At 34.5% G+C, this 13,953-nt stretch overlaps 1 protein-coding gene across 2 annotated transcripts in view; it reads left to right on the forward strand.

Annotated features, from left to right (window-relative positions):
• The window catches only part of LOC134527535 (methyl farnesoate epoxidase-like), a 134,273-nt gene that overhangs the window by 107,720 nt on the left and 12,600 nt on the right, over positions 1-13,953 (forward strand). For both annotated transcript variants that reach the window (XM_063360293.1, XM_063360294.1), the window contains exon 4: positions 3,171-3,589. In XM_063360293.1, coding sequence (XP_063216363.1) covers positions 3,171-3,589 — 419 coding nt within the window. The remainder of the gene's footprint in view (positions 1-3,170; positions 3,590-13,953) is intronic.

Raw genomic sequence — 13,953 nt, forward strand, 5'->3', positions numbered from 1 at the left:
CGGCCCGGCGTGGCATTAGACTCTGGAGTTGGTGAGGAAGGTCAGGAAGCCAGCGCACGCCTAGGATATTAACTTTGTTTTTGGCAACTCTTTAGCAACGAACATTTGAAGAAAGACAAAACCGTTGATTGAGATTTAAGAACTATATTTAATTAATTTGTGTTGTACTTCAGGATTATTATTGTAGAATTTTTATATATTTGTATTGATTAGCCTAGTTAGATTTTTTTTGGTGTTAGGGCAGTTAGCTAATTTTGATATTTTATAGTGGCCACGCCTCACGCCCTTATATATTTTTATATTTGTTGTTACCAGTATTTATGTTTTTACGATTTGTTTTAAAGGTTATTGTTAGTATTGCAAATGGGGATAAGATGCTACCATTATTAACGTCACCCTTTGTAACTAAGCTTGTATGGTTATGTATAGTAAATACTATTTTTGCAAATTTCTATTTTTTAATAATATATGTCCAAAGTCTTGCCTCGTGTTTGTTTAATGGTTACTCTGCTAATATATCCTTTGAAGTTTTTGGCCTGACCCCTGGGCAGTGGTGTGTGGAATTTATATTGTGTAGCTTTTTATGCCTGGTTTTAATATTTATATTTTCCCTTCGCGCCCAGAGTGAGTCAGGGACGCAACTCCTCTTCCAATTAAGGAGGAAGAGGGGTTACACAAAGTTCTCCTCTTGCGGTCACGAAAGAGCTTCCTGCAACCGATATAAAAATAAAAATAAATATTTATTTAAATACAAAAAGTGGTGTCATCTATTTGAAAGAATCGGAACTATTTGCAACATGTATCTTGTATGAAATAAATGAACTCATGCTGACGAAATATTTAATTTCACACATATAAGAGCTACAATATTGACGAAATTTTTCGTGAGTGTCCTACCTAGGTTATATATAATGGAAGAAGACTATAATGATATCAAGAACAGTCAACGTGGCTCCAAATGCCCCAGAAGTGTCTTCGACACCATATATGTATCCGTACTGTGACATTTTGTTTATTAAAACCAACAATACTCGATGTCATGAGAAAGGAGCCCTTTGTATAAAATGCTAAGTAGTGGCAAAAACAGCCTTCAGTTTGGATAAAGTGATAATAAAAAAAAATACCAATACTTGCGTAGGTATATTTTTTTTGTCTGCTCAGAAAGTCAGTGTTTGGGTCGAATGTAAGTTGAGTTGGTATATATCAACACACTGGGACAACTGCATCTCCTACATTGAAATTTAATGAGATTTCAGAATCGAGAAAATGGAAACAAGATATTGTACTATACTAAGAAAACGTTCACGAGTTTCCTAAAATGAGATTTGAAGGTATTGACCTTTCTGAAGAATTCACTGATCGGTTTTCTGTTACTTAATTTGAATGATCAAATAATAATACTGGAAATCATGACAACAAAGGCATTACAGAAAATGAGGACACTATAGAAGAATTTGAAACTGGCAAAACAGAAGACTGTGATGATATTTTAAGACCAAAAATGTGGATACTAAATGATAAAATAAATCGAAATGATCATGCTCATGGTAATGATGCTGGTAGCTACGATGAAGATGATGATTGTGACTGTGAAGCTGGCGATACAACAGAAGACTGTAAGATAATTCCTGAATATTGGCAGTAAAGGTATAAAGAAGATGGAAGCAACAACAGGAGAGGCATATTATAAATGGAGGGACGATCCAAAGGGATTGTTTATAGACTAAGATATTTGATTACTTCTCTACGTGCAGGAGACTATTCTTGGTCAGATGACATATCCTCCATACTTGAGGTCCTGAAAGAAGCGAGATTCATGGAATAAAAAAATTAATTTGCTTTTTTTTTCTGGTGTATATATTTTAGAAAACATAATACAACTTTCTAAGATAATATAATGATAAATTGTATTTAATAGCATTCCAACCTATCAACATTAAGGTTTTTGATGTTTCAATCTCCATGGAATATGTGAATTAGTAGCATACCTGGTTCTTCAAGATAACATATATCAAATGTATAACAAAATCGATGTTACAAAAGTCAATTTCTAAAAAAACAATGATAGTGCCAAAACCTAATATATCATGCCAATCACAACCTATTGTATCCTGCCAAACGTATTCTACCATATATCGTATCATATCCTGCCATATCGTATCATTTTATGCCGATCGTATTCTACCTATCTTATCCTACCGATTGTATTTTACCGTATGCAACTGTATTATATCATATCCTGCCGGTCATACTACCAATCTTACCTACCGATTGTATCCTCCTAATCGTATCCTGTTGTATCCTACTGAGTTGAATGTGTATTCAAATGTATGTCATTTTCGTTTAATGTGCGAAGTCAGTTGTGAATTCAGGACTAATTATTCAATGGTTTAGCATCTGTGAGTCTTACAGTAAGCATAAAACATATTTCAGGTATACTTGGTTCTATGTTAAGCATAAAACATCTTAGTTAGATGGTCAATATGCTTGTAATAAGTGATCTTCATACCTCAAATCTGGCAGTTTGGAGAGACTCTATTCTTGTGTGCTGGAATTATGTCGTGGCTTGTTTGAAAGGTATGACAAGTAACGAAAAAGAAGGTGCCATGTTTCGGAGTTGTTTCGTTTGTATGCTTGTCAATCATCGCTTGCTTAAAAAAAAAAAAAAAAAAAAAAAAACATGCCGAGTATCGACGAAGGCCTCATGTTTCGGAGACACGCGGTCTATACGCCTGACATTGCATGAACTGGTTGAAATGTCACTATTTACCGTGATTATAATGAACAACGTTTATTTTAAAAAATAATGTTCGAATATATTGTGATCAGAGTGCTCAATAGTTTAAGAAATTGGTCTCTGCAGATTTGAATCGTTGATATATGTTGTAAGACTGGCACGGAATATTTTGTGGTGTTCATATCCTTGTTGACAACAGCAATCGTTTGCTTAATTTTGTGTGTGTTTTTTTTTGTCTTATTTGGGTATTTTTATTTATTTATTTTATTTATTAGTTTTTCTTGAACAGAAAAAGTTCTTAGCAATGGCGTATGTCCAAAAACTTACATCAAGTCATGGCATAACAATAGTTGACATCAGTAAGAAAGCTCTTCTAACAGTATGAACACAGTGCAGTACAGTGCAGTACAGTACAGCAGGGGCGTGGCTGCAGGGATAGTGTTCCTGGAGGGCCGCCAGTGGCAGGAGCACCGCCGCTTCGCGCTGAGGCACCTGCGCGAGCTGGGCATGGGCCGCCACGCCATGGAGCGCTGCGTCACGGAGGAGGCCGTGGCGCTCATGAGGGACGCCCGGCGCCTCGCGGGCGACGCCTGGCGCCGCCCCGTGCCCGTGCACGACCTGGTCAGCGCCTCGGGGGTCAACATCATCCTGCAGCTGCTGGCGGCGCGCCGCTTCGACCGCCTGGACCCGCGCATGCGCGAGCTCATGGCCGTGGTGAGGGCCACCACTTCTGTGCTGGACTCCACCGGGGGGGTCGCCAACTGCTTCCCCTTCCTGCTGCGCCACCTGCCAAGCCTCACCGAGTACCCCGCGGTGAAGCGCGCCAAGCAGCACATCCGCAGCTACTGCTACGTGAGTCTCGTCGCCAGCCTTGGACTACCCACTTTTTTTTTTTTTTTGCTTTATTTCAATGCTAATTTTTTAAACTATACTATGTAATTTTGAAACATTGCAGCAAGCTTCATCTAAATTACCAGAAATAATTTCAACATTGCTACAACGTTGAGTAACATACGAAAAATATTAGCAAAGTTGCTAAAAGTCCAAATATAAACCTTCTGAAAACTCGCGAGTTGAAAGTTTATCCAATGTTAAACAATTTTTTCGCCAAATTTTTATAAATGTTTCTAATGATAATTTTATACGTACGTTGTACATTCTTTGAAGGATTATTGCAACGGGAAAGACTGACTTAACACAAAAACATAGACATAGCCAATGTTGGTTTACATTGGTACATACAAGAAACATTAGGAATAAACAGCAAAGATGAATACATAAACTCATGGGAAACAAGACACTATCAGCTGACGTCAAATTTTACATGCTAAGACACTAAAAAAAATTCCATGTAAGAAATTTAGTAACGAAAATTTGACAGCACAGTCAAAGACTGTATGCTGACGACGATGAGTCAGTTGCAACTAGAACAGATAAATACATAAAATAAAACCACTGTGTACAACACAGTGATGCACATATGAACCCAGTGATAAAACTTAACAGATAACAATAATCTAGATGAAACTTCCACGCCAACACGAGACGACCACAGCAAGCGTTCTACGACGAAACAGTTGCAATGTTTCTGGAACTGGAATCAGCTTGCTCCCTTCAACAGGCATCCAGCATAAACCAGGAATGGCATATCTTCAATATGTTATGTAGAATACAAGTTTGTAGTTTATACAACTTTATTTTAAGGAAAGTTCTAGTAACCTTGTTGAAATATAAAACTTTCAAAATTCTAAATGGCGAGGTCAAGATGTGATATAACAGGGTTCTCCAAAACGGCCCAGGGCCAACACCGGCACGTGGCATCCCCAATCCCGCCAGACATGCAGTATGCGGCAGTCATGGTGTTACAGTATATTGGTGTCTTGTCCCTTGGGGCATAGTGGAGGAATCAGTGTGGTCATTAGGCCATAAAGTTTGGAGACCCCTGTGAACTTGATACAAAGTTGCGGACGGGAAGTTCAGACAATGTTGCAGATGGGATGTTGAGATGATGTTTCAAGTGAGATTTTGAAAAAAAATGTGCGAATGAAACATCAACACAACTTTATTTAACTGCAACTATCATTGTAAAACGAAGCCTTCTGTAATATTTTAAAATAACACTATACATTTATCACACATAAAAAGGTGCAGGCTGTTTTGAAAACCGTCATTTTTCTCATGTGTTACTAAGGCACTGCTATTACTAGATATAAACAGTAAATAAATATTGACTACAGTTTAATTTTATTCGTTAAGTTGATTTTTTAGACCTTATCTCACGAAACAAATGTTTCACTTTTACCAGTCCAAATTGAAGACATCTGAAAAAAAACTTACCTCAGTACAAATAAGATGGGTTTTAATTTGATTTTTAAAAGGAATTAAAAAAATATATAATTCCGTATTTTGACGTAAATATGCGAGTTGGAATATAAGTTGATAAAAATGGAATTGGTTCGGTGTCCTTTCATGTGAAAGCAGGCCTGCTGCTCAGCAAAGAGCCAGCCAGTACAGCTGTGGTTGCATCAAGTGGCGAGTGGGGAACACCTTGTGCCTAAGTTAAGGAATACGTGCAGCGAAGTGGTATTCGTATGCGGAAAAAGACGGCTATGAGCCAGGACCATGCGTAGTTCAAACAGTGGATAGGACGTAATGGTCCAATCATGTGGCTTCCCCAAAAACCTTTACATTCAAACCATCGAGTTCTACTAATCTACTTCGAAATCTACCTATGCCTGCAGGCTGTACCGAAAGGGAATATTTTATTTCATGAGGTAACCAATTAAACCAATTAAGATTATGCTATCGTTTACACATTCATTTATTTTGGTTGTAGCTATCCTTGAAATAAATAATAATAATAAAATAATTTCCCCTTAAAACAGATGCCTACAGTGTTTTAAGATTTTTGAAACAATCGCATCTTTCTTTAAAATGTTTAATTAAGGTATCAAAATTTATTTTCAAACATTATTGTTGATTTTTAGTTATGCTTAGTACAAAATTCCCAAAATGTTCATCTCTCTCCTCTTTTTCCACAGGAATGCCTATGTGAAAATTCAGTACTAAATATTTGATTTAAACTAATCTTATGCCGTTCTTTGGGGCTGTTCAAGTACATATTACTTAAGCAGAGTTATTAACCCTCCCCCCCCCAATCCCCCTTGTCAGCAAAAGTAAGCAAAGCTCTTACCCCCCCCCCCCTCCTTTCCATTCTTGTGTAAACATTTTATATGCATTTTTCTTTAATGTATTCTGTTTTTTTATTGATTCATGAGCAGCAGTTATAACTAGAAATAAAATAGATTTACGATAGAGGACTTTAACGCACATAATATTCATTATTTAAACAAACGTTATTGACACGGTATTCAACATAGCGTAAGGTACAAATATTATAATCTTAAGTAATATTACGAACAAAACAAACTTCTTTTAAATTTTTGGTATACATATTAATTCCAATTAACAGTCTTCAGTACATGACATCCAAATCCATGATTCTAAGTTTTCGATAATATTGGATTTTGCTGCTCAATGTTGCCTGTCTGCTCACTTTCATCCAATTTTGGAATGTCTACGTCGTTCTCATCGAGCCATTCAACATCGTGGTGCTGTAAATTTTGAATAATGCACATCAGTTCATTAGCACGACGATCAGCGACTCTTATAGGCCTAACTTTCATATCAGTGTGCGTGTTTACTTTTTTATGGATCTTCTCGAAGTAACGATTTAGTGACTTGACCGAAGTATGATAAAGACCACACGTTTTGCATGTTAGACTTGATAGCTTCAATTTTATCGTCGGACAAAAATAATCGTAGGGCATTTGCAGGAAGTCTTTGATTGAAGCATTTAAGCATAGAGCTAAATTGACTGGAAGATTGAGAAATTGCCCTCCATCATCCAAAACCAAGAAATCAACTGTTTGTTTTACTTTTACTGGTGGTGGAAGAAACCTGTTGTCTAGTAATCTAAATATGCCACTTCTTGGACGACAGCACTCTATGTTTCTACATTTTACAATTTGAAGCAAGTATTGGCTTTCACGCAAATGTTCTGAATACCATTTAATGTCTGGGAAATCAGAAAGATCTTGTTCGCCCGGCCCAACATATTTTGCCGTAACATGATAGCCATCAATTTCCATTGAACTCCATACTGCAGCTAACACATTTCCTGCAAACTCGAAATTGGATCTTTCTAAATGTTCATTAATTGTAACGCCACGTTCATCCAAATGAGACCCAAAATGGTCATGAGGCAATATCAAACCAACCAGTTCCCAACTAAGAGGAGCCATTCTGGGCTCTATTCTGTTATACGCACTTCTGCCAGGAGCATTGGTAGCTAAAAACAATGCATCGAGATTATGTCGCTTAAAGTGTTGTATAGCAAACCCTATAACATTTTGATAACGCGGATTTTCATCTGGCCCTCCATCAACCGACATGATTACCACTGGTTTTACCAATCCATGGTCAGTTTTAGCTAATGCTTGAAACTTTTCAAGTTCGAGAAGCGTCTCGAAATCCTGAGCATGAGTATTAGCAGAAGATGAACTATGCTTTCCACTTCGGATAGCGATGTATGTTGGTCCAGAATATCCAACGGCTTGCGGTTTTCCTAGCATACTGGAAGTGATTTTGATACCAGCATAAACTGATGGTATTAATTTATGCCACTTGCGATTACCCAATCGTGATCGGGCAATTTGATTCTATATTTCATGTGCATTAGAAGAGGTGCTTGCTTATTTGCTGCAGTTATACCAATAGGGACCCGAGCTTTATCATCTTGAGATATGAAAAATACTTGATCTGGTCCAAGTATGGATGCTATGTTCTCCAAATAATTGATGTTTCAGCGAAATTGCTATCTAAGTGGCTTTTGTGGTGATCAGTCTGAGCCCAAGTGAGCTTAACAGGGACTGTCGATACATGTCTTCCTTTGTCCCTCTGCAGAATTAGATTTTCTGGGAATCAAACGAAGATATGTACCACTTCGACTAATGGCAAATCCTATTTTACGTCATTCTTGTGTGAGTTCATCAAGAGTTTTTACACTACGAATAGATTCCGTTCGTCTTCTATAATCTGCTGCACTCCCAAATAAAGCAATATCCGCAATTGTTTTCAATAGTAATGGTTGATCGTTTTCTAAGCTAGGACGTCCCACTGAATCCCTCAGGGATATTCATGACAAATATATTCTAACTTTCTTTTCATACCATCTCTGTGTTTCTTCTGGGCAACTGCGTTTTGAATCTTCCTGTTTAAAGACTGTTTCGCTGCTTTTAAATCTTCGCGCAACTTAATGACCTGTATATCAACTTCAACACGGCTTGGCATTGTATCTCTGGCAGAATACAAAGCATTCAGATTTTTCTCGAGTAGAGCAATCTTATTTTTCATAGCTTCCTGAGAGGGTTTTTCTCTCTGCTGTTTATCTAAATTTTCTGTGTTTTCGCATTGCTGTTGTGATTCCACTTCGGGTTTCATGTCGTCTTCTTCCTTTTCTTTAGTATTTGAAGCTGGCTGTATAATTTGTGTTTTTTCTCCAGGCTTACAGGTATTCGTTGCCTAAAAATTAAAACATGCTATATTAGGTACTGCTAATGATTCTCTTATTAAGCTACAAACATATAAAGGTGTGACCAAAAAGGGTCGTTACATACACACTATAGTGAGTACATTTAATATTATTAATTTAATTTAACATGGCGAAAATTAATCCGCAGTTTCATACATTTATGTGATCAAATACAGGGTCGATTATTGAGACGCGTTAGTAAGGGTATGATACCGTTATAGTTACAAGAAAGCGTGCCTAAAAGATCTTCCCTAAATTTTTGAAAAAAAAAAATCTATACATTTTGTAATAGAAAAACGATAATCAACTCAAAATACTTGTTTGCTTATCAATCCTGTTTCTTATTGTATTCGAAATACTCTTTTAGGCCACATTAAAAATGGCATTCAAAGATTATTTAAAAGCCACAGCCGGGAATCGAACCCGTCAAAAACAGAAAGTTAACACCCTGCATTTTTGTGATCAATCGATGGAGTCAATCATAAGGAATAAATCGATCTAATGAACATTACCTCTTAAATTTGAGGTAGGTCATAATATCTGCTAATAAGTAAACGTCTAAATTATTGTTTTCTTTACAAAATTTAAAGAGAAAGGTTTTGGAGATTTCTAATATTTCTAGTGTAGTGTAATATTTCTAATGTAGTGTATTATATTTTTAGTACTCATACCTAAAATGGTTTCATCACTCACCTTGGAAAATAAAAACGTAGTAGATCGGATTTATTCTTAGTCGCTGCTTACAATTCTTCTTCAATTCTCTTAGAGACAATAATATCAAGTTCCTTGTCGGACTTTGCTTGTAACTTACAATTACGCCACACTTCGTTAACTAACTCCTGTACATTTTGTACTTTCGTATTTGTATAAGATTGTTTAAAACTTTAGAACAATTTTAGGTATAACTTGGATTTTTCTATTTGAAACTAAATCTTAATTAAAAAATTCAACTTTGGCGGAAGTGGATCAACGGTAACACAAACATGAACTTACTTTGCATTGCTTACAATACGTCAAATCGTCAATCGTGCCGAAACATAACAATAGATTGACGAAAGAAATTTAGAGAAGTGAATAGCGCGCGGTAATTCCCCTACTCGGTTCTAAGCGAGTACCTAAACGTATAGGCTACATTATTTGTGGGAATCCCCAAAAATGCGTTTCGTTTTCAAACATAGACAATGTGTGGGTTGCCATATGTGTAAAAAAGTAAATAACTACTGCTGACGTAATCACCTTCTAGAAACACCCCCACCCCCACCCCCACCAGTCAAAATGTCATCAAAAATAAGCAAAGCAGAGACCCCCCCCGGCCCCCCTATAGTGCTTACGTAATACTTGAACGGCCCCTTTTCTACTGTTGATAAATCCAAAATAATTTTAATAACTTGTATTTATATTAATTTTAAATGTATCTTGCCAATACTGATTTAGTGGATACATAAGGTTATTTTTTTGTATTTGAAAAATTATATTTACCCCTATTACAACTTAAAAGGTGATATTTAGGGGAACGTTGAATAAGAGAAGGTAGTTCAAGGTATGTTTATTAATCATGGCTAATATTTTAAATTATTTTTGATTTGATCAGAAGATATTAAATTTTAAAATTCTACACCACTTAAAAAGTATAGTTTCAGCAAGTAGTTGGAAATAGTTGGTATATTTTGCATGTTTGTAAATCATACCGCAAAACTTACATCCCGCTTGATAAGCTTCAGAGATACGATTTTTATAATAAGATTGATTAACCACCTGTACACCCCTTTTCTACGGTTGAATATAGACAAAAGTGCATGCTAACTAGCTTAATGCCCATGGCTTCGCTCGCGCAATTTCAAAGTAGTGCTAAAATCTTACCAATGAAAGAAAATTATGTGATTAATTCCAAACATTTTAAAAATAAATAGACACAATAAATTTGTCAGCTAAGTTACATAAAATAATTATTTCATAACAAACCCGTTTTTAGATTATATTTTTTAAAGTGGATATACGTAGGCCTTTTAAATTTTTCGTATAGATCAATTAACTGACTGTACAATTTCTGTGTTAGAGTGTTGAATACACATGATGAAATCACAATTTCCTCCTTTTCATTTCATTAGGTTGACAATATTTGGGGTTAAATTTTTAAAAATGGTTTTGGTTGGTAGTTTTCTTACGTTAGTTATTGGTACCAAAAAATGTAAGTATGCTTAATTTTATTCGGATATATAATGATTAATTTTAAAACTAAATTGATATTTTTCATCAATTAAGGGTTGTATTTCGAAAATATAAAAATTATGGTTAGTAGTTTTCGTATTTTTATTATTGGTACCAACATCATTTATCACGCTTGGCTAAATATAGAGATATTATTAAAGTTTTTTAATATACCTACCTTTTTTTCACCCCTAAAGGGTTGAATTTTGCAAATTACATATAGTGTGATTCATAGTATTCGTATGTTTTTGGTACCAAATATCATTTATTACACTTAATTAACTTCAGAATTAAATTCGGAGATATAATTATTAATATTAAATACATACTTCCCCTTTTTCACCACTCAGAAGTTGAATTTCACAAAATTTTAAATTTTTGTTGGATGTTTTCAAATGTTAATAATTGGTCCCAAAAATATTTTTTTTACCTTGATTAGTTTCAGAGATATAATCAATTATTTTAAAACGATATTTACCCATTTATACACCCTTTCTTTAATTAGTAATACCCTAGAATTTATATTAGCCAAAGACCTCAGTAATAAAAGAAAATACATAAAATTCTGTAAATTAGTTTTCGAGTGAGGCTGAAACAAACAGACAGACAAACAAACAAAAACAGACAAAAAAATTTAAACTATATTTTTGATTTCTAATAATGTTAACAGCAGTGTCCAGTAGTTTTTTTTTTTAATTTCATCCTAGGACAGACTTTTCACCTCGAATAGTTTTTCTATTAGTATAGATTTGTCTGAACCCAAAATGCAAGAATCAATCAAGATAAATGTTTGAAAAAATGCCAAGACATTACCACAAGTAGCTATTAGTGTAAAAAAAATACGGCACATAAAGAATTCGCCTTTATTTAATTGACAGAGATTTTGAAAAAAAAAATGTAAAATAATTATTAAGTCTAGACATATACTTACTACGACTAGTAGAAATATAAAAAGTTATTTTAACGCATTTACCTACTAGAAAAAAATAATGTATTTGTCAGGTAAATATAATGCAGTAATGAGATTTTGAATCTTTTTATTCAACTATTAATAATATGAATTTATTTATATTGTTAAAGCACCAATTTTTTCCTCAAAAGGCTTGACTCATTTGAAAAATATTGTTTATTTTTAAATGTCAATTTTAAATGACAAACTGTTAATGTTGTAAAATAAATATTTGTATAAAACAATTATATACAGAATAACAGGTTTTAAACTATATACAGCATTAATCCCTAATTTAATAGATATTATAGATATTTTTAAACATTATTCATAATAAAAATATAACCTTTATATGATAAATATGTTTTGAGAACATTTGGTTTTAAATAGTAAATATTTTTCAACCACATCTGCGTTACGTACTATTTCATAAGAAGTTAAATTATCCACCGATTTGTTATGTTTGTTAGTATTTACGACGGAACGGAGAAGGTGTATGCGTTTAGGGTGAGAGGTTGTTTGTGTATGCAAAAAAGAATGTTCCCATTTATTTCCACAACGGCTTGACAGATTTAGATTCGGTTATCTGAAAAATGTTTGTGATTCATCGGCGATGGTTCTTAGTTAGGTGTTATGGTGTTAACTCGCCAGAGGGCGCTGTAATAAATATTTTTCTTATGGCTTCTGTATATGAACTGCTGAGGGTCTGATGATAAAGCAGGAATACATCGTCGGAAACTATGTGGAGGCACGTATATAGTAATCTATGTTTGAGCTCTTCTTGTTTCATTAAAATAAGATAATAAATTAAATAAAAACAATAAAAAAAACTTTGATTAAAATTGACAAAAAAATAGTAACCAAATAATATAGGAGTTTACATAACGTAAATTACCTTTACTGTTTCCCATCTAAAGCGACGATATAAAAGGCAATTCCGTATAATTGTTTGGTACAGTAAATTTTGGCCCCGCACCTGTCAAGATCGTATTATAATTCCCGTTCTTGAATCGTAAACATGTACATAATCTTGTAGCGAATTTTAAATTCATTATTTTTAACTTCGTATTTTGTAAAACAATATATTTAATTGTAATCTATTATTAAATTATATTATTTTATATTATTGCGTATTAAAAAATTAATTTCCCAGCCTCCATTAGTAAATTCGTGTTTAAATAAGCAACTAACGGTCGTAAACGAAGGAAAACAAGCTAAAAATATGAGTTAAAAAAGAGAGGTTATATTCCGTTTATAAACTAAAATACATGTAAATATGTGTTGCATGCTTTTATTAGAATGAGTTATTTTTGGTAATCTAGTAAAATTATGAAATTTTTTTAACACAATTGGTTTTCTTCTGAATTGGTTCGGAATCGGTGAATCGGCAACAGTTGTATAGGCATATCGGCGTATCGGTACGTAGGAAAAATTTTTTGAATCAGTACAGCTCTATTATTAATTGTTATTACGTTTTTCCTACAGGCTCAGTAAATCACGAAAATATATATTAAAAAAAAATTACAAACAACTTCTAGTTGTTCGAGTTGAAACTTTTCCTTTGTTCAGCAAGGATAGAGTTCTTGCACAAGCCAGAAGTTTTTGTAAATTTTTTTAATATAAGGTTTTTGTGATTTTTTTAGCTTGATTAAGCAGATGTATGTTGGTTTTTCCGTGTGCTCCTAATTATTCATGTCAATATTTGTTGCATTTATCCGTGTGGTCCTGGTTATTCTTGGCGAGACTTGCTGATATTCTCCGAGTGTTTCTGTTATTCCTGATAAAACAATCCCTGCATGTATATTTTTTTTCGAGATAAGATAGGCAATTTTCTTCAGAGTTTCGTATAGATTGCTGAAGTCCTGTTACTAAATCAGAACTTACAATATTTTAATAGGGGGAATTCAAATAAAAAAATGCATTACTTAGTTGAATACTATGCTTTTAAACAACTGAGAAGCGCTATCATGCAAGATGAACTTCCTTCCCCTTGATGTTTAGTGAATCCCTCCTTCTCTTGCGATAGTGAGTGGGCATCAAGTATCCCACATGAAAAATAAATAATATTTACAGTCAAAACAACACTTAGTGGAATCTGTTGGTAGGAATAGGAAAAACTGGCGACAAATTTCTTGTATGAAATAAATTAACTCTCGCTGCTGAATGAAGCTACTGTACCCAGTTAGAGCTTTGTAGACATGTAGCCTCATAGCCTCGTAGCCTTATGGGCTTGTAGTCTCGTAGACTTGTAGCTTCGTAGCCAAGCATCCATGTCACCTCGCAGACTTGTATCTTCGTATCCTTGTAGCCAAATGTCGTTGGAACAGTTGGAGCCAGGGACATTTGGAGTCAAAGAGAGTTGGAAACATTGTAGCCTATCGTAAATTGTCAGTCTTATCCTACCGAGTTGAATGGTCGTGTAAAAGTACGACCTTTTAGTTAAATGTGCGAAGTCAAGTCTGCAAT

The sequence above is a fragment of the Bacillus rossius genome, chromosome 1 (genome assembly GCF_032445375.1).
Source record: "Bacillus rossius redtenbacheri isolate Brsri chromosome 1, Brsri_v3, whole genome shotgun sequence".
NCBI lineage: Eukaryota > Metazoa > Arthropoda > Insecta > Phasmatodea > Bacillidae > Bacillus > Bacillus rossius.